Below are 21,519 nucleotides of genomic sequence, written 5' to 3'. Positions count from 1 at the left end.
AACTGCCTTCGGCTCAGGTCATGATCCCGGAGTCCCAGGATCGAGTCCCGCATCAGGCTCCCAGCGCCATGGGGAGTCTGCTTCTCCCTCTGACCTTCCCCCCACTCATGCTCTCTCTCACTGTCCCTCCTTCAAATAAATAAATAAAAATCTTAAAAAAAAAACCAAAAAAACCCAAATAACCTATGAGAAAGGTTGAGGAGTGTGGGTTTTTTGCTTGACTCATCCATTCTTCAATTACTGGATAATATTTGCTGTAATCTTTGGCTGGACCAAATCCCTATTGATTTTGATTTTCGAATCAGCAGCTTGTTGATGCTGTAGCCTGGGAACTGAGGTTCCAGATGGTATGCTTTTCACATGGGAGAAGCCCACCACTGTAGCCTCCGGTCTTTCTATCATGAATCCTGCCTTAACTGGAGGTGTGTTTATCACCATGGAAACCTATACTTACACCTACACCACTATCTCCAATCTGGGCTAAGCATCATTTCTCAAAAGTTTGTTCTAATGATTCATCATGTTCAAGGCCTTTTGCTCCTTTAAATAAGACATCATTTTCTTGTCTAATCTCTCTTGCTATTCATACTGGCATTTCCACATCATTTTTGCAGTTTTCAACCACACTTTTACATGTCCATGAAATCTAAGTAATAATTATCAGAGTTGTTAGAGGCAGTCAGGACATTCCACAGTGAAGGAAACTGAAGCTTGAAAATTATGTTTTCCCAAAACAAATGAACAAATAAAAAAAAAAAGAAAGAAAGAGAGAGACAAACCAAGAAACAGACTCTTAAGTATAGAGAATGAACTGGAGGTTACCAGAGGGGATGGGGTGGGAGATGGGGGAAATAGGTTGAGGGGATTAGGAGTGCATTTTTTGTGATGAGCACTGCGTCATATATGGAACTGTTGAATCACTGTATCATACACTAAAAACTAATATAGCACTGTATGCTAACTACACTGGGATTAAAATTAAAAACGTAGTAAGATTTAAAAATTTATGTTTTCCTTTACGTAATACAATTTGTTGGTGAAAACTGTAGAATTTCCAGGGTTGGAACCTGGGTCTCTTGACTCTGCCCAATACTTGTTTCATTATATCGAATGTTCTTTGTCGACCTGCTCTCCTCATGGTTGTCACTTTCACTGCGTGTCCCTGACATACAATTACCTCGAAGAGATCCTAGGCTGAAAGGGGTCACACCTGAAGGGAATGAAGTTTATGCAGGAAAAAAAAAAACCCACAAATCTCCTCATTTCTAGCATCCCTTAATGTGAAATTCAGTGCTCCCACCTTAAATTCTTAAATTTAAAAATTATCTTTGGGTATTTTATATTTTATAATGTTTTCTTTCTTTGGGAAAGAAAGAACCCGAGAGAGGGAGAGAGGGGGAGAGAGATGTGTTAAAGCAGTTTTTGAAAATTAAAATTTTAAACCTTTTATTTTTATTTTATTTTATTTTTTTTAAACTTTAAACCTTTTAATGACCAGTATTTTCTTATCACTAACCCTAATTCTGTCAGCTTTGAGATATTTACTGTGAAACAAGTTTGCTGAAAGTTACAGTTAAGCAAAACTTCCCATGAAATCTACAAATATTCCTGTGGCTCGTGGACAATCACACTTGTATCATTAATCTAGAAGCATTCGGTCTTTGCTTCAGTGAATTCTTTTCCTTTTTAAAAAAGATTTATTTATTTATTTGAGAGAGAGCAGGGTGGGAGGGGCAGAGGGAGAGGGAGCGAGAATCTCAAGCAGACTGCACAGTGAGCCCAGAGTCACCCCCCGGGGTGGATCTCACGACCCTGAGATCATGACCTGCACAGAAACCAAGAGTCTGAAGCTTAACCAGCTGAGCTACCCAGGTGCCCCTAGTGAATTCTTCTTAATGAAACGAATATAATTTACTTTCTGTTCATTTAGTATTGATTGGTGGCATAAAATGAAACATCTTAGGTCCATGTTGAAGAAAAGTTTCTGTTAGTTTCTGTGTCTCCCCATATATTTTGAGACATTTTGTATAAAATCACCTTTTGTGGAATAAGTTTCAAGGGATTGAGGTTTTTGAAATCCTTGCCAAATTCATAGGGTAGTGTGTTGGGTGTGGAAAGAATTGGAGTGGAGTTTGGAGACCTGAGTCCAAGTCCCATACTGCCCCTTAATTACTGTGAGACCGAGGACAAGACAAGTAACACCTCTGAGTCAGACCCTTGGTCTGTAAATGGGCACCATGCTTCTTACCTTCTAGGGTTTCATGAAGATCAAGTTCTTGTTATCTTATATCTGTACATTAAAATATCTTGTAGCGATATATTAAAATCCTAAAGTGATCTATAAACATAATGTACAATCACCATTCAATTAATTAAGATGCTAGTGTTTGTTCTTTGAGTTCTATTTCCAGGCTTTAAGAAAAACTTATATTCAAGGTGAGGAGAAATGGAAGAGTGAGTTTTTATATCAGAGTTAAATAAGTACCCATTCGCATCTTCTCTTTCTTTGGGTTTCTAGACCTAGAAACTGAACTGTGTCAAAGCTTAAAAAATGCTCTTTTTCTGATATGTCTGAGACATGATTATCTGTATTGACTGAATTTCCTGTTTTTGCTTTAATGGCCTGGAAAATGGTTTCAGTGCATGTAAATTTTTATTAAGGTTGCCTTGTTTCAAGTATTCTCTCTCTCTCTTTCTCTCTCTCTCTCTCTCTCTCACACACACACACACACACCCCTATCCCTCTAATATGGTGAATGCTTCCAAACACTATTAAATCCCTCTAATCCTGGTGGAGATTTAGGTCCATGCCCTGGGGTAATTATTTCCATCTTCTGCTTTATGTGGGAACCGAGGGGTCTTCTGTGAATGTGTCGCATGTCTTCTCTGTGGCTAAGGTGTTGGTTATATGCCAGTGCAGGTCAGTGCGGACCTGACAGACGTTAAATATGGAAGAAGGTCTCTAAGATAGAACTCACTTTAAGAAAAGATGGCTTCGGGGCACCTGGGTGGTTCAGTTGGTTGAGTGACTGCCTTCGGCTCAGGTCATGATCCTGGAGTCCCCGGATGGAGTCCCTCTTTGGGCTCCCAGTTCCATGGGGAGTCTGCTTCTCCCTCTGAACTTCTCCTCGCTCATGCTCTCTCTCACTCTCTCTTTCTCAAATAAATAAATAAGATCTTAAAAAAAAAATAAAAAGAAAAGAAAAGATGGCTTCTACCATCAGCTACACTTGACTGCAGAGGCTAGATATCCTAAGGGGCGTGGAGGTCTTGAGTGTGGACTGCTCATTCACCCTGGCAGGTCAGGGGTAAGCGCTGTAGGGAGTGATTGCTCTGAGATGAATGCTGGAATGTCTTGGGGCTCTGCTGTGGGATCCCACAGGCAGTGAAGGGTTAACTCAGCAGGCTTAGGATGCCCAAACCCTGCACATTCCAAAAAAGGAACTGGCCCTTACCCAGCTTCTGAGAGATTACCTCTAAGCCTTGGAAGATCCTGCCTGATTAGAAGGCCTTTCTAGATGCCAGAGAGTTTATTTAACAATGGGATTTCTGGGGAGGTCCTTGGGCTACCTTGTATCAGTGTGGCCTCTGAAGGGGCTGGAAATTGAGTAACTAAGGTATGTCACATGAATCCCCCTGGCAACATAACTGAGCCCCCAGTAAAAACACTGGACATCAAGGTTTTGTGAGTTTCTTTTATTGGAAAAACGATATGTTGTGACAAGTCATTTCCATGAGAAGTCAGTCCCAATTTATATGATTCTACTGTGTTTCATCTCTTCTATACCTGGATTTTCATCTGTATCTGTTCATTATTAAAAAAAAAACCATAACCATGAATATAACAGCTTTTCTGAGTTCTGCGAGTCCTTCTGGGGAATCATTGAACCTGAGGATGGCCTTGGGGCCCCCAACACACCTACACAGAGCAGAGCTCCAGGAAGAGAGGAAAGGGTGTTTGTTTCCTTTTTCATTTTCCCATGCAACTTCCAAGTCTTGTAGCATCTTGAGACTTGAGATTATGTGCAGCCTAATGCAGAAGCATTAAATTATGGTGGATGAGGTCTGTGTATGTAGTTTCAGAGGTAGGGGTTAAAGAATTAGAAAAATTAGTGTGTAAGTGTTAAGGAGACTTCTTGGATACCTATATATATTTTTATGTTTCAAAGTTATTAAATCTCCTGGACAATTACAAGTCTATAACTATGTTCTTTCAGTGCTGTGTATACATAAGCCCCCTTTTATGTCAGGCAGCGAGAGACCTCTAATGAACCCAGGCAGTGATGTTCTTTTTTCCTTTCTGGAGAGCTTTCAGCTGCTTCTTGCCTGGGACATGTGTTGCAGCATGTTACCCACTGTGCCAGGTTGTACCTCCCACCTGAACAGGAACATCTTGGCCCCGCTGGGTGCTGTGTCTCTGCAGGCATGAGTCTCACAAAGGATAGGATCCGGAGCTGTGCCCTGTGTTTTCTTTACAGACTTGCCATTTTGCCGATGCACTCATTGCAATTAGGTCATTTTTTTTTCCTGAATGCTTTTGTTTTAGTTGGCTGATTTACTAAATTCATTGTCTTATTGAAAAGTAGGGAGAATTACTGTTTACCTTTGAAAGGACTGATACCATTCTCTCTCTCATTCTGAGTACCGTGGGGGACTCGGAATCCCGTTGGGGACTCTGAAGCCTTTGGGGGAAACGCGGACTTGATCATCTCTATGTTTTCCTACGTCATTAAAGTTTTTGGATATCATGAAATTCATTTTTACATCTTTATTTTTTCATTATACTACCCACATTTATTGAGGGCTTAATATGAACCACTTTCCAACCTATATAAATTGAATATTTACTCCTTGTAACAACCCTCTGAAGGAATTGTTATCATTATTATCACCATTTTACAGGTAAGGAAATGGAGGGATAGGGCAGTTAGATAACTTTGTCAAAAACGCACAGCTGGGGGGCGCCTGGGTGGCTCAGTCAGTTAAGCATCTGCCTTTGACTCAGGTCATGATCCCAGGGTCCTGGGATTGGGTCCAGCATCCGGCTCCCTGCTCTGCAGGAAGCCTGCTCCTCCCTCTGCCTGCTGCTCCCCATGCTTGTGCTCTCTCTCTCTCAAATAAATAAACGAACAAATAAATATCCTTAAAAAGCCCCACACAGCTAGAAATAGGTAGAAATTATTTTGCATTCAGGCAGCTCAGGGCCTGACCCTTTTACTGTGCTTTGATGCTGCCTTCTCAAACAAGCAAGTTAGAGCCTGTGTGTGTCTTTAGTTTGATATGTTCGTTGGATGAGATGAATAGAAAGAGAAGGTATAAGCCAGGCTGCTCTGACCTGCCAGGACCACTCAGCTCTGGTCTGAGTTGTCACAGAGCTCTCGGTCTGGTCACTTTTTTGTGCCCTGGAAACTGACCACCCGGAATTGCGGAATATGGTTTTATATGATACAACAGACCACTCCTGAGGCTATAAATGGCTCCCGAGGGCTTTTCTATGGATGTACACAAGGAAAAAAAGAAACAGGCAAAGGAAAAGGGCTAAAACCAGGTGTGCTATTTAAAGTACTTAACAATCATTATGGCATGGGCACTGATGAGCACTGAGTCTGGAACAAGTCTGGAGTGGGGTCCTAGAGGCCTCTGCTGCCATCACATGCTTAGTCACTGGGTGGTGGGGAGTGACTCATGGAGAAAGAACGGGGGCCGTAGTTGAACACAGTTGAGGCGGGGGGAGGTCTCTGGGCAGTGGCTACTTACAGTCCTATGAAATATTTTTGGTATTTTCTTGACATGCACTATCACTATTCTACTCCTGGTAAATTTGTACAACCCAGAAAATGTGCCTCCTCTCTTGGGCAAGCAGCTTGGGTGGTGGAGTGTGGGCTGGACCCCCGGTGCAGGGCATAGCCTGCAGAAGCCCTACAGGCAACATTTCCTAATAACAGTCTTAACAGGGAGTGGGGGAGGAGTGTGCATTTCAGCACTTCCCTGGGGCTGGCATGCTGTTTTCATGCTCATTCCAAAGAGGACATACACTGAACAGAGTCAAGGATCACTGCTTTATTACATTACCTGGGCGGTCATCATTCTAGGTTATTATGGAATGGTATCTTGTTACAATACAGGTCATGGGCACATGTTTTGCTTAAATTATCTCAGGAAAACTCTTGTACAACCTCCATCTCCCAAACTGATGATCTGATTCTCTTGCACAAAAGCCAAATTCTGTATTATGTTAAGTGTGGTACAGGTTGAAATGATCTGAGATTATTTTGGCAGTTAACAATACCAGTGACTAATTATTTAAGTTCCTTTTAGGCCTTAGATGCAAAATCGAATTGTTTTGGTACAGGCCTGAGTCACGTCATTCATTCATTCAGCTCTTGAGTTTGGTCCTATGCTAGGTGCCAAGGATTCAGGAATGACTTAGATAGCTCCTGCTCTCAAGACCTTCCTTACAGTCAGCCAAATCACAAGTTAAATGGGAAATAGGCAGTTATAACACAGAGCAAGGATCTGGACCTAAGTGCCACGGAGTGGGTGTTTGGAGAAGGGCATCTCCCGGAAGGATGAGTAGAAGTCTTCTCAATCGGGCTACACCTTCACCATCCCAGGACCCCGGAATCATGACCTGAGCCAAAGGCAGATGTTTAACCAACTGAGCCACCCAGGTGCCCAGATGTTTTGACATCTTAAACAGCTTGCTGGCCCAGGGCTGGCCCAGGGCTTGCTACCTCTTAGAGGTAGCAGAGTACTCAGCTGGGATAATGTCTTTCGTATGCAAACCAAACCATGCTGCATTTACACTCCCAGCTCTCTCCTTATCCCTTTAATGTGAATTTTCTTTCCCCGAAGCTTATTAACTCTCTGTCCTTGATGCAGATACCTGGTGTTTCATCTCGAATGGGAGCCTGGCTCTGGCAAGACATCCTAGGCCCATCACCCTGGAGGACATAGGAGTGGAGGGCCTTGGTCCTTCTAGTGGACATACCATGCCCTGGTTCTCAGGGGGCCGAGTCCCCTCTTTGAGGTAAAGGTGGTCACTTTACAAAAACTCACCGTTGGAACACTTCTTGGGCACCAAGCTGGTACAAGGTATGAGCTTTGCAGCTGTAGGAGATGGTAAAAAATGTGTCTTATAAGCTCTCCTCCCTTTAAAAGCTGCCAGATGAGTTAAGGAGGAAACACCTGAACTTATCACAGATGTGACCTTTTATAGTTTCAATAACCGACATTAGTCTGATACATGTTTCTTTTTTTTTTTTTTTTTTTAGATTATTTATTTATTTATTTGACAGAGAGAGATAACAAGTAGGCAGAGAGGCAGGCAGAGAGAGCCCGATGCGGGACTCGATCCCAGGACCCTGAGATCATGACCTGAGCCGAAGGCAGCGGCTTAACCCACTGAGCCACCCAGGCGCCCTGATACATGTTTCTGATCTAAAAATATTCCTCCTGGCTTTTCAGCGAAAGAAATACATACAAATGTCTTACCACTACATCACTCACCATAGGCTAAAACTGGACACAAGTGCCCATGAACAGCAGAGTTCCACTGCTAATGCAGAGCAGCCGTTTATTTATAAAATGAAATACTACACAGCACTGAAAATTAACAAACTTTAGCTATTGCAACAACATGAATGAATCTCAAAAATATGTTGAGTGAACTAAGCCAGGCACAAAGGGGTAAATACTGCATTATTACATGGATTTGAAGTCCTATGACAGGTGACATTGACCTGTAGCATGAGAAATCAGGAGAGTGGTTATCTTTGGGGAGGGGACTATGGACAGTGTCTGGGACAAGGCAGGAAAGGGTGGTTCTAGGGGCTTAACTTTCCATTTCCTGATCCAGACAGTGGTTACATGGGTTTGTACATTTAATAAAATTTGTTGAGCAGTATGCCTATGATCTTGCATTTTTTTTCTGTGTATATTAAATGAAAATGTTTACTTAAAGAAAAAATTACCTCTGGTTTTAAATGCATTCATTCAGGGGTGCCTGGGTGGCTCAGTCAGTTAAGGGCCTGATTTTAGCTCAGGTCATGATCTCTGGGTCCTGGGCCTGAGCCCCATGTCAGGCTCCCTGCTCAGTGGGGAGTCTGCTTCTCTGTCTCTCTTTGCCCCTCCCCAAGCTTTTGCTCTCTTGCATGCAGTCTCTCTCAAATAATAAATAAATTTTAAAAAATGCATTCAGCAAATATTTAATGTGTACCTACCACATACTAAGTACTGTTCTAGGTGCTAGAAATATGATCTTAAACAAAATAGATGACATTCCTGTCATTATCGAGCTCACGTTCTAGTTCAGAGGAAGGAACAGCAAACAAGATAATTTGTATGGTGATGAATGTTCTCAAGGAGATAAGACAAGGCTATCTAGTAGAGACTTTGGCTAGAGTGGTGAGAAGCAGCTCTTTTGATGGGAGTGATAAAAAGGAACCAGGCATAGGGAGATCAGGGGGAAGTGCATTTCAGGCAGAGGGAACAGTTAGTACAAAGGCTCTGAGGCAGGATGAACTTGTATTTAAGGGATAAAATAAAGGACAATATGGTTAGAACTGAGGTTGAGGGTCAGAATGTAAGATAAGAGTGGAAGGATCAGCAGGGCCAGGTCATAGAGGTCACATATTAAAACATTAATCTTTGTGTTGGGGCACCTGCCTGGCTCATTCAGTTAAACTCCTGACTTTTGATTTTGGGTCAGGTTGTGAGATTGATCCCCATTTTGGGCTCCATGCTCAGTAGAACATTGTGGGTTTTTTTTTTTTTTTTTAAGTCATTTCTTATTGAGGAGCAACCAGTGATGTGCTGGTAAATATTTAATAACCAGCTCTCGAGGGAGGAAGAAGTCCTGATTTGTAGTGTTAATTGATTTCTCTGGTGTAAATATGTTCTCCATGGCTGATTTCAAGCTACCAAGGTGACATCACTAGGTGGGGAGCTGGGAAGAGATGTACAGAACTGGATCTCCTGAGATGGACAAACAGCTCCCAGTAGGTGTAATTGACAGAAAATTTAAAATTCGCCTTTTTATGCATATGGAGCTATACATTTTGATGAATGTATACCATTGTTGTCAGAATTTACATTTGTCAGCATCACTTTGATGAGGTACGATTTGATGATGGGGGGAAAGGTGGTATAAATTCCTTCAGCATTTAGGTAATTACGAGATATTTTTTCTAAGTGGAATTTTTTCTTAGACTATAATGTTTTGTTTCACATAATCTGATGGAGGATACTGTCAGGCATTTTGGCTGTAGTGGCCCCTGGCTAAGATTCATTAGAAGAAAATAATAAAAGTAATTCAAGAATAATTCTAGGGCACCTGGGTGGCTCAGTGGGTTAAGCCGCTGCCTTCGGCTCAGGTCATGATCTCGGGGTCCTGGGATCAAGTCCCGCATCAGGCTCTCTGCTCAGCAGGGAGCCTGCTTCCTCCTCCTTCTCTCTCTACCTGCCTCTCTGCCTACTTGTAATCTCTCTCTGTCAAATAAATAAATAAAAGCTTAAAAAAAAAGAATAATTCTAATGTCTTTGATGTCTTTGAAGAATCCCAGTGTCTTTTCTGCTTAATATTCAGATGAAACCTGAAATCAAATTTTCATGGATGGATTAGAATATGGACAATCCATCCATAGAGGACTTAGAGTCAACAGAGTATCTAGGGACAATATTTGATCTGAGAAAATCACGTTTTCAGTTCATCTGGTTTATGTCCTTTTAGTAGAGATGAATCCATTGGTCAAGAGAGTTGTAAGCATCAAGCATACATTGTAATACAAGTGAATAACTCCATTAATAGAACTTGAATTCTGAACCAGAACTTTTGCTTAACCTCCCTGTACTTGAAATATTGTTTAAATACATATTTAAAAGGAAATGAGATTTGAAATTTCATCATTATAATTATCGAATATGAAAAACCGAGTTAGCATTTATTGAATGCTTGCTCCTTAAGAGCATATCCAATAATTTACTTGTTTAATCTTTAGCATAACCACTGGAGAGAAGTAATGCTATTATTTTACAGATGAACCTGAATTGTATACCTTGTAGCTATTATGAAAGAGAAGAGGCTTGTTATGATATCACAGCAAGGCAGACCGGAGATTTAACTGGAAATATTTTTATTCCTTTTGAGTTTATCTTATTTTGAGTTACTGGGAAAGCCTCATGAAAATCTAGGTGGAAACCTGTCAACTTTCTGTAAAAATTTTCATATAAATTAAATGTTGTTAGGTGTTCATACATCTGTACCACAGACATGAGCAGCTTGAAGATAAGACAAGACCACCAGTGGTAACTTGCTAAAGGAAGAAGGTTTATTGAATACAAAGGACTGACAACATTTTCTGTAGGGCAATCAAATGACTCATCAAATTTGCATGTGACATTCTGTCGGATGAATGGGGGAGATACCTCTATTGATTGCCCACACAGCGCTTATATTTCAGTAACAGAAAGAAAACAGGACAGGCATTTTTTCTTAGGCTTGCTCACTTCTCCAGACATAATGCTCTCTCTTCTTAGAGAGTATTTGGCATGTGCTCTCTCTTGTGTCATAAATTAATTGTTTTGAGATTTCTCTTCCAGGGAGTGGAGCCTGGTGGTAAGTATTTTGCTGCGTTGGTCCACTTCCTCAAGAACTTTCTTAACCACTATGGCTTTGGCCAAATCTAAGAATTAAAATTTAAAAGGAGATTTTAGAGAGTTGAAAAAAGATGAATAAGATCCTGTTAGCTAAAATGTGGAAGCAGCCCAAGTGTCCACCAAAGGATGAACAGATCAAATATGGCATATAATTCAATGGAGTATTATTCAGCCTTCAAAAGGAAGGATATTCTGACACATGTTACACATGGATGAATCTTGAAGACATGATGCTCAGTGTAAGAAGTTATCAGAAAAAAAGACAAATGCTGTGTGAGTCTACTTCTACCAGGGACCAAGAGTAGTCAAATGTGTAGCAAGAGAAGCAGAATGGTGTTTGCCAGGGGCTGGGAGGAGGAAGGAATGGGGAGCTATAGTTTACTAGCTAGAAAGTAAGATAAAAAGAGTTCTAGAGATGGATGGTATTTGTTGCTGGTTTCACCACAATATGAATGTACTTAATGCCACTGAACTGTCCCCTGAAAATGGTTAAGACAGTAAAGTTATTTGAGACGGAGAGAGCCCACAATGGGGTGAGGGTCAGAGGGAGAAGCAGACTCCCTGCTGAGCGGAGAGCCCAACACAGGACTTGATCCCAGGACTCCAGGATCAGGACCTGAGCCGAAGGCAGATGCTTAACAACTGAGCCGCCTCAGTGCCCAAGACAGTAAAGTTTATGTTCTGTGTATTTTACCACAATGAAAAAATTGGGAAAAAAAAGATGAATAAGAAATTATATCAATTAAAGGAATAACAGCATTTTTAATAGGAAGGACTAGGCAGTAAGCACAAATAGATGAATTTTTGGTGAATTTTGATTTCTTGGCTAGCTAAAAGCCTGGTGACATATTAGTTTAGAATTAGCACATATCACTGAAGTTAGACATCCAGCACATGCTGCTATGTGTACTATAAATCTTTATTGTTATCTATTCTTACTAAGCCCTGGGAATATAAAAACAATCAAATTGGACATTGCAAATGAAATAGTTCAGCATAAAAAGAGAATTTCATTTTAATTACCTCTGACTTGATTTCCCATGTTTCCAGATCCATAATCTTTAGACTTGTAACCTCCAGACTTGCAAGCCCTGTGAACACATATTGTGGGAAACTCACAAAAGAGAATGATTTAGAGAGAACCCTTTCACTCCTTCTTTCTTACTTTCTTTCTTCTTTTTTAAAGATTGTATTTATTTATTTTAGAGAGAGTACAAGTGCATGGATGGGGGAAGGGGGGAGAGGGAGAGGGAGAGAGAATCTCAAGCAGGCTCCACACTCAGCACAGAGCCCCATGTGGGGCTTGATCCCATTACCCTGAGATCACGACCTGAGCTGACATCAATAGCTGGACATGCAACTAACTCAGGCCCCCCCCAGAGAGAACCTTTTCAATTCTGGATGCACTCTTGCATTTTCTTTAGCTGTTTGGTGAGAACAGTTGCAGTGGGTTACACAGCTGAACTATTCTGCTTTAGCATCAAGGGGTGATTTTTAAAAATTTTTTAAAGAGAGAGAGAGGACAAGCAGGGGGAGCAACAGGCAGAGGGAGAAGCAGGCCTCCCACTGAACAAGGAGCCTGACACAGGGCTTGATCACAGGATGCTGGGATCGTGACCTGAGCTGAGGGCAGGCGCTGAACCCACTGAGCCACCCAGGTGTCCCAAGAGGTATAATTTTAATTGTTATACCTTGAACATAGGGCTTGTCCCATTTTGGTTTTGTAAGATGTTGTTAATTTGTATCTTGGTGGTCATGTATTATGTTTCATGTTTAGCATTCATGATAATGAATGTAGTCATGTCAGTTTATATTCACTTCCCAGGGATCTAAGCTTTTCTCCCTTTCCTGAGATCCAGGGACCTCAGGACATCTTTCCTGTATATTATTTCACCTACCCATCCTCTCCACCAATGAGGAGGCAGTAGGTCTCGATCTCCTTTTCCAGGTGGACCTTGATGTCGAGGAGCTGCTCATACTCCAGCTTCTGGCCCTCCGTCTCGGTTCTGACCTGGTGCAGCTGCTCCTCCAGGGCCCCGATCTGAGCCTGGATCTGGGCGAGCTGCGCACAGTAGTTGCCTTCGGTCTCGGTCAGGGAGCACTCCAGGGAGTGTTTCTGTCAGGAAACAAGAACGAACCAGAGATGCAGAACCTGAGATACACAGAAATTTGCTCCGATAGGTGACTTTCTTCTCTTGTTAGTTTTGTCTCCAACTGTGTTCGATTTCCCACGGACCCATGGTGAAGAAAGCTCTATAGCGTTCTTCAAAAGGAGCGCATCTCTCTTTTGGGTGGAATAAGCCAGAGACATTAATGTTGCTGTTTGAGCTATTCTGTTCTTATGTTCTAGGTTAATTGCGTAAATACACCTGTGGATATATTCTCACCAGGGTGAAGGGCTTTAAAACCAACTGGCACGCATTTAAAAACGATACTCTGGGAGGGGCACCTGGGTGGCTCAGTGGGTTAAGCCGTTGCCTTCGGCTCCGGTCATGATCTCAGGGTCCTGGGATCGAGCCCCGCATAGGGCTCTCTGCTCAGCGGGGAGCCTGCTTCCCTCTCTCTCTCTCTCTCTGCCTACTTGTGATCTCTGTCTGTCAAATAAATAAATAAAATCTTTAAAAAAACAAACAAACAAACAAAAAAAAAAAAACGATACTCTGGGAGATGGTAAGAAATCGTCCTCTTCATACCGTGGCTAAGAGAGATTGAAGTTCAATTTCCAATGTTTGGAGATTACGCTTCATTTCGGTCAGTTCATTCCGGGCTGAGGTCGTGGCCCCAACGTCCTCAGAGATCTGCTGTTGCAGCGAAGCACTCTGAAAAGGGAGGTGTGCGGAGGAAGTCTTAGTTTCGTGACCCTCCCTAAGACGCAGAGGGGTCATTTTTTTTGGACAGGCCTCACCTTCTCGTTGAACCAGGCCTCCGCGTCCCGGCGGTTCTGCTCGGCCAGGGCTTCGTACTCGGCCCGCATGTTGTTCAGCAGGACCGTGAGGTCCACCCCGGGTGCCGCGTTCATCTCCACGTTCACGTTCCCGCCGGCCGCGCACTGCAGGACCTGCATTTCCTAGAGGCAGAAAAGTGTGCAGCTCAGGTGTGCAGGGATCTCATAGAAAGTCAAGAGGCACAGCTGTGAAAGGGTTCTTAGAGTTCAGCCCCAGATGCGCAATGACCCTCCTCTAGTTCTTAACATTTCCCATCTCACGAAGCAGCCGGCTTCATCATGAGAGTTTTCCAGTTGCTGCAGAGCTCTCCCATGTGGTGAACCCAAATCCTGTTTTTATGACCTCAATTCACTGGTTTTAGTTCTATTGCACAGAAAGTCTTAATTCCCTTTTTAAATGAAAATCCTTAAGATATTTAAAATGAATTGTCCACCATCTCTTACTCTAGCCATTTACAGCCAAAATGTCTCCCCCCTTGGTGGATTGGTCTTTGAATCTGCTTAGCAAGCAGCTTTGATGTGTTCTTGGCTCAGCTAGAGCCTGAACACAACATGAACAGGGGCAGGGGGCTGAGTCTGAGTGGTTCTGAACAACTGAAATAAGACTTATTGGGACGCCTGGGTGGCTCAGTTGGTTAAGCAGCTGCCTTCGGCTCAGGTCATGATCCCGGCGTCCTGGGATCGAGTCCCACATCGGGCTCCTTGCTTGGCAGGGAACCTGCTTCTCCCTCTGCCTCTGCCTGCCTCTCTGTCTGCCTGTGCTCGCTCTCTCTCCCTCTCTCTCTCTGACAAATAAATAAATAAAATCTTTAAAAAAAAAAAAGAAATAAGACTTATTATTATCATGAGTAATAATAATAAATGCTTATGTGTATATATTTATACTAATTTATTTGTTTATTTACCAGTAATAAAGGAAGGACACTATCCTCTATAGAATTTCTAGCTGTTTAAGAACCTGTGACCCTTACACAGGGACAGTTGGTGTCAGGCACAGCTCTATGTGAATTCTGGTTCTGCCCCAGAGTGGTTGGGTGAACTTGAGAAAGTTGCTTAACTTCTTTGAATGTCAAAATGGTTATCTGAAAGTTGAGGATAAAAACCCTTCTCTGAGTGGTTGAAAGAGGTGAAGGAACTATTAGTAACATGACCAACCATATACCTGGTGTATAAATGCTAAATAAATGCTAGTTATTAGGATCATTGTCATCACCGTAGAAGTTGGAATCGGTCTTGCAGTCCAAGTCCACACGCGGTTCCATCTGCAGGGTGTCCTGCTGGAATGGTGTGAGGTGGTTCTCTCAGACTGTGGTTGGCAGACCTCACTATGTGCGCTGAAATCCTACCCGTCGGCTTCTGTCTCTACTGTGGAAAAACTCTCCTCCCCACCCACGTCCTGGGTTTGCATTGGTCTTTATGACGATCAATAATGAGGTTTTCTTTCCTTCCTGCCCCAAGTCCCTCGAGGGAGTCTAGCATTCTCTCCTCCCTGAAGCCTCAGATCTGCTCTACCGTCAGATGTGGTTTTTACTTCAGAGGACTTCACTTCCCCAGTTCAAGCAGAAAAAGATAAAAGAGATACATGTGGGTTTGCCTGTAAGTGAGGCATTAAAAAAAAAAAATCAGTGGCGTTCAATTTATCAAAACTTTATTGAGTAATTATCATGGGCTATATCCATGCTCGAACCATACAAATGTGGTTCTTTGAGTAGTTATTTTTATAAGACAGGCTCATGACTAATCAAGGGGCATTTTTAGCCTGGTCTCCTGCTTTAAGTATTTGGCTTGACTGTAGGAGCCTTTCGGCTGTTTAAAAAGATCAAGTTCATTTTCAAAGAAAAAAGATCAAGTTCATTTTCAAAGAATAAAGTTTTTTCCCCCCCAGAAAACAGTGGTTCTAAAAGCAATTCCAAAGGTGTGTCTGGCAGAGTGGCTGTGGGATCCGATTTTAGGATCTAGCTTCCAACAGTGACTGCTTTGAAGTATACTCTTTATTTGGAAGAAAAGGTTTTGATGTAACAATTTATTTTCAGTCTCACTATTTTTATAGACACACCTATTAAGAATATGCATTAATATTAAGTGTATATATTTAATGTACGTACAAAGTAAATGTTTAACTGTTTTGAATCTGCCACTATCATATAGGAATTTAGATCTAGTTTTCTTAGGATGTCCTTACGGTAAGTATATTTATTTTATGTAATTAGATGTAATCTCTTAACTGTCCCATTTTAACTTAGCTATAATTATCTAGCCAAATACTAATCTTGTAAACCTGATTGATCTGAAAACAGGATTCTTTTTTCCTTTTTTCCCATGGGAAATCTGATGAGAGAGCAAGGTTGAATCTTGGTAAATTCTTTGCCATTTCTCAAGACAACTCATGCCTCATTGCCTATCTGATAGTAGGTGTCTAGTACCAATTTCTTATCTAAGAAGTCAAACCCATTGTGTTCCACCAGATGGATGGTGTCTGCAGAGGGATAGCAAAATGCACATTGGCAGTTCTTACCTCCTTATGGTTCTTTTTCAGGTAAGTCATCTCCTCACTGAGGGTTTCATATTGAATCTCTAGGTCCGTTCTGCACAAGGTGATTTCATCCAGAACTCTGCGTAGCCCATTGACATCACTCTCCACACTCTGGTGAAGAGCCAGCTCATTTTCATACCTTAAGGAATATGAATGATTTTCCAGTATGTCATATGGTGAAAGAAGTAGTCACCAATCAATGATCAAGAGCTAGAATTCTGGAATTTTGAAATGGCAGATTTGGCCACAAGAGACATTTTCAAATTCTACTGCATAAGAATAATTACTTTCTTTAATTTGAGGCATTTCTTTGGCAGAAAATGAACTAGGGGTTGGACACTGCTTTTATTGCAGTTTGTACTTTATGTCTTATAGCCAAAATATTTTTTAAAACTAGCATTTATTTCATTTCGTTTCATTTTTACATTCTATTTATTTTAAATCTAAGTGTTTTACCAGGGTTGGAATAAGAGTTTGTCATATTTAATGGAGGGCTCAAAAAATAAATTCGATCTAAGGCTTTGTGTTAATTCCCATGTATCTTTTTCACTCCCTGAGTCGACTTACTTGAGTCTGAAATCATCTGCTGTCAGCCTGGCATTATCGATCTGCAGAACAGCATGAGCATTGCTGGTGGTGGAAGCAATGATCTGGAAATGGGGGAGTTTGACAGTTAAAAGGCAATTTAGCACAACCAATAAAAAAATAAGTTTATTTCTTTTTAAGATTACAGAGTCGGAAGGGGCACCTGGGTGGCTCAGTGGGTTAAAGCCTCTGCTTTCGGCTTGGGTCATGATCCTAGAGTTCTGGGATCAAGCCCTCCATCAGGCTCTCTGCTCAACAGGGAGCCTGCTTCCTCCTCTCTCTCTGCCTCCTCTCTGCCTACTTGTGATCTCTGTCTGTCAAATAAATAAATAAATAAAATCTAAAAAAAAAAAGATTACAGAATAATAAAAATTAATATATCTACTAGATAGTTTACTAGTGACTAGATAATGACTAGTTGTCATGAGATTCACCAACTGAATCTGCTTAATGCTTATTTCCAATGTCAAATTGAAATTCCCTTTAAGAAATTACACATGGGGGTGGGAGCCTGGATGGCTCAGTCAGTTAAGCATTCGCATTCAGCTTAGGTTGTGATCCTGGGGTCCTGGGATCGAGCCCCAAGTAGGATTCTCTGCTCAGAGAAGAGTCTGCTTCTCCCCGTCCCTTTGCCCCTTACCCTGCTAGTGCCCCATCACTCTCTCTCTCAAATAAATAAATAAAAATCTTAAAAAAAAAAGAAATTACACATAGGGATGAACAATGTTTTTAGTATTCAGTGAAGAAAGGAAAAGAACATTCAGAAATAAAACTATGTAAACACGATCGTGAAGTGTAGCTTCTTACCTGATTTTTCAGATCATCAATTATTGGGAAATATCTACTATAGTCATGATCAAGACCACGGCAAGAACCAGGGCCAAATTTCTCATACCAGCCCTTGATCTTCTGCTCCAGGTCGGCGTTGGCCTCCTCCAGAGCTCGCACATTCTCCAGGTAGGAGGCCAGCCGGTCGTTGAGGTTCTGCATGGTCACCTTCTCGTTGCCCGACAGGAGGCCTCCTTCATTCAGCGTAAAGCCCGCGCAGAGATTGCTTCCCCCCGCATTTCCTCCTGATGAGCTGCCCCCGAAGGCGCATGAGAAACCACTTCCAATCCCGGGCATGCTGCAAGCGTTGCCAGCTCCAAAGCCGGTCCCCCCGCCGGAGAGCCTGAGTGATCCCGCAGTAGCACGGGGACAGGCCCTCCGGGACCCACTGGAAAGCCGAAGAGACATGGTATCAGGGCAGGCGTGTTGCACAGCTGTCTTGGAGAGAGCCAGAGCACAGTGCCTCCTCGTCTCAACTGTTTTGTTTGCCTTTTTATAGACAATTCTCAAGTGTGTTCTGGATAAAATTCTGCCTACATAGAGTAAAACATGGCTTGCCAGCCTCAGCAAGTTAGCATAATTGGATGATTTTTCCTAATTAGTAACTAACTTAGCTGGGCTGCTTTCTGTAGGAGGGCAGTTGCCCTCAGGTTGGTGGTTATCTGAGAAATGGGTCTGGGTGGAGCCAGGTCAGTTTCCTTAGTGCCTTCTTAAATTGCAGGTGAGTCATTCTTGACTTCCATCCTCAGAAGATAAATCTCATCAGTCCACCACACAATAAAAACCTGGCGTCATGGTTTTGGGCTATTATGCTAATAGATATGGATGTTTCTGAGACTTTTTCTACTTTTATTTTCACAGTCCTTTTCCACGGAAGTAGAGAACAGACCTGTAATGGCTAACTCCCCCCCCACCCCCCCGCCCCACATGGTCCTTCAATCCCTGGTTTCCACCTCCTCTTGGCACTATCCTAATGGGAAGTTAACTTCCATTTTGGCTGACATGCCATCATCTTCGGTTGACACTTGCTTATGTTTGGGGATAGTTGTCGTCTCTCATCCATTTTGGCAATTAGGAACACACCCCTAATTGCTGTTATGTGTTGTGGGACTTCCGAAGGACATTAACATATTTCCTGACCCTGCAAAATCTGAAGCAAACCTGGAAGGAAATATTTCATCTGTTTTTATTTCGTTGTGGGTTAGCTTAGGTGAAAGTAATCAGTAGACTAATTATTTATGGGGTGCGGGTTCCCAGATAGTCATTGAAAACCCTGAAAATTTTGGAAGTTTCTGAGACATCTGGAAATTGGCTTGTGGACAAAATTTCCTTGAATATTTGTTATGGGTGTGACGTTCATTCGTTCATTCACTTAACAAATATTTATTCATTCATTCACTTAACAGATTCATTCATTCATTCACTTAACAAATATTGATTAAACATCTATGATGTGCCAGTTACAGTTCTGGGCACTTGGGAGAAGTAGATTCATACATTATTTGTCTTTTGGTGACTGGCTTATTTTATTGAGCACAATGTCTTCAAGGTCCAACCACGTTGTAGCATGTGTCAGAATTTCTTTTTTTTCTAAGGCTATCTGATGTTCCATTGCACGTGTATACCATATTTGGTTTACCCACTCATCAGTCAATGGACATTAGGGTTGTGTTGCTTTTTGACTGTTGTGAATAATGTTACTACAAACACGGGTGTACAAATAACTGAGTCCCTGCTTTCCTTTCTCAGGGAAATATATACCAGGGTGGAATGAATAGATCATATGGTGATTCTGTTTTTAATTTTTTGAGGAACCACCATACTGCTTTCCAGAGTAGCTGCACTGTTTTATGTCCCCACCAATAGTGCACAAGGATTCCAGTTTCTCCACATCACCAACATTTGTTCTTTTCTTTTTATTTCTTTTCTTGATAGTGTCCATCCTGAGGCACAGTAGATGGTACCCCTGTTGGTTTTGATTTGCATTTCCTTAATGATGTGTGATGTTGAGCATCTTTTCATGTGCTTGTTGGCCACTAGAGTATCTTACCTGGAGAAATGTTCATTCATGTCCTCTGCCCATTTTTAGAATCATGTTTGTTTTTTTGTTGTTGAGTTGTAGGAGTTTGTTATATATTCTGGATATTAACCCATTATCATTTCATTGTTAAACAGGTTGACTTTTTCACTCTTTTTATTTTTGGACTATGATGCTTTTATTTGAGAAATGACTATTTCTCAAGGTCATACACATATCTTCCTATATAGTTTTCTAAATGTTTAATCATTTTGCGTTTCACATTTAAGGCTTTGGTAGTTTGGAATAATTTTTAAGTATTCTTTTTTAAAGTTCTTTGATATAGAATCAAATTTCATTTAAAAAATGAAATCTAGGGGCACCTGGGTGGCTCAGTAGGTTAAGTGACTGCCTTTGGCTCAGGTCATGATACCAGGGTCCTGGGATTGAGTCCCACTTTAGGCTCCTTTCTCAACAGGGAGCCTGCTTCTCTTTCTGCCTCTGCCTGCCTCTCTGCCTGCTTGTGCTCTCTCTCTCTCTCCCCCTGACAAATAAATAAATAAATAAATCTTAAAAAAAAAGAAATCTACCTGTATTTATGTTTGAAGGGAATCTTTTGTAGATAGCATATATATGGGTTGTGTTCTAGAGAAACTCATGCACATGTAGTAGGTGAAATGTACAGAATGTTTATAGTAATATTGTTCATACTAGTCCCAAACTTGAAGCAATTCAATAGTGGAATGGATAAATTGTGCCAAATATTTTAAAAGTTTTGCCAGGCTGGGAGTTGTGTAATGGTATCTCCTGTGGTTTCAATTTCTATTTCTCTGATTGCTAGTGAGGTTGAACATTTTCATACATTTATTGGCCATTTAGGATTTCTCCCAGCACATTGAAGATATCCTTCTACTGTCCTTTGGATTCCATTGCTGCTGTTGAGAAGTTGGCATTCATTCTTGTTGATACTCATTTGAAGGTAATAATTCCCCCCCCATTTGTCTGATTTTAAAGATATTCTATTATCTTCATTGTTTTGTGGTTTCACTATGATTTATCTATAGGTGGATCTTTATATCTTGTCTTTAGCTTTAGTATGATCTGGTCCATGTGCGTTTCATTTTATTTTGATGTGTAGGACTTCCTTAATCTGTGCACTGGTGTCTTTCATCAGTTCTGGAAAAATTTCAGCTTTTTATCTCTTCAGCTATTGCCTTACTCCAATTGTTTTATCCTTCTGGAAGCCGGAAAGGGTTTGCTTTCTTGATTCTGACTTTAAACCAATTGCTAGGGGGTAGATGCAGTGCCTGTTCTCAGGGCGTGAAGCTTATTCGATGTTTGGTCCTCGGATAGTAGTGCTGGCAGAGGCACTATAGGAACTGAAAGGCAAACCTATATTTGAATGAAGTAAGTGTTACTTCTGTTACTTTATCCCTCCAGGATAAAGGGATTTAGTAGCATTATCCTGAGAGCATGTGGTCAGTTTTCCTTCTAAAAAAATGGTACAATCTCAAGGGCTCAGTTCCTATATCTGCCAATGACAGGTCAGTGGTTTGACCAGCCTTAGAGAGATGGAGTCTAAAGTATAGACTTCATATCGGTCACAATGGCCACTTTGACAATGGGCTCATTGTGCAAGCACTGAAGTGGTGAAGAGGGAGGTTGGCTGACCTCCACAAGATGAATCAGCGTGTCCACATAGTTTCTCTGGGGTAGCTGTTCTATAAAGGGCATTAAAACGAGCCATATGCCTTGTGCTTACTCCCAGGAAAATGCAAGTTTCATATGTCAAGATTTTTTATAGGAATTGTAAAAAAATAAAATTTATTAAAAATTCTTGTGTATAAAGAGCATAAAGTGGTACTAAAAATAATAAATATGTTGCATTACCCATTTATTCCTGACAGGAGGAGATTTTTGTCTTTTGTAGGCATTAGTGAAAATGAATTCTCCACA

General features: G+C 41.5%; 1 protein-coding gene across 1 annotated transcript; it reads right to left on the bottom strand.

Moving 5' to 3' along the window:
* Positions 1 to 10,572: 10,572 nt before the first annotated feature.
* On the bottom strand, positions 10,573 to 17,954 carry KRT25 (keratin 25). The gene is made up of 8 exons (XM_044250432.1): positions 17,526 to 17,954; positions 16,701 to 16,783; positions 16,116 to 16,272; positions 13,562 to 13,723; positions 13,350 to 13,475; positions 12,555 to 12,772; positions 11,680 to 11,747; positions 10,573 to 10,682 (listed from the first exon to the last, which is right to left on the bottom strand). Exons 1-8 carry the CDS (start codon positions 17,952 to 17,954, stop codon positions 10,573 to 10,575), a joined length of 1,353 nt encoding a protein of 450 aa, XP_044106367.1.
* Positions 17,955 to 21,519: the final 3,565 nt, after the last annotated feature.

This window comes from Neovison vison, chromosome 5 (assembly GCF_020171115.1).
Source record: "Neovison vison isolate M4711 chromosome 5, ASM_NN_V1, whole genome shotgun sequence".
In the NCBI taxonomy this organism is placed as follows: Eukaryota; Metazoa; Chordata; class Mammalia; order Carnivora; family Mustelidae; genus Neogale; species Neogale vison.
Note: the sequence above shows the minus strand (reverse complement) of the source record. Positions and strands in the feature narration are given on the sequence as shown.

Coding starts and splice junctions, on each gene's coding strand:
- KRT25 (XM_044250432.1), bottom strand. CDS start 17,954: ATGTCTCTTCGGCTTTCCAGTGGGTCCCGGAGGGCCTGTCCCCGTGCT. Junction 16,784..17,525: donor TTGATGATCTGAAAAATCAG/GTAAGAAGCTAC, acceptor CCCCATTTCCAG/ATCATTGCTTCCACCACCAG. Junction 13,476..13,561: donor AGGCCTGGTTCAACGAGAAG/GTGAGGCCTGTC, acceptor CTCCCTTTTCAG/AGTGCTTCGCTGCAACAGCA.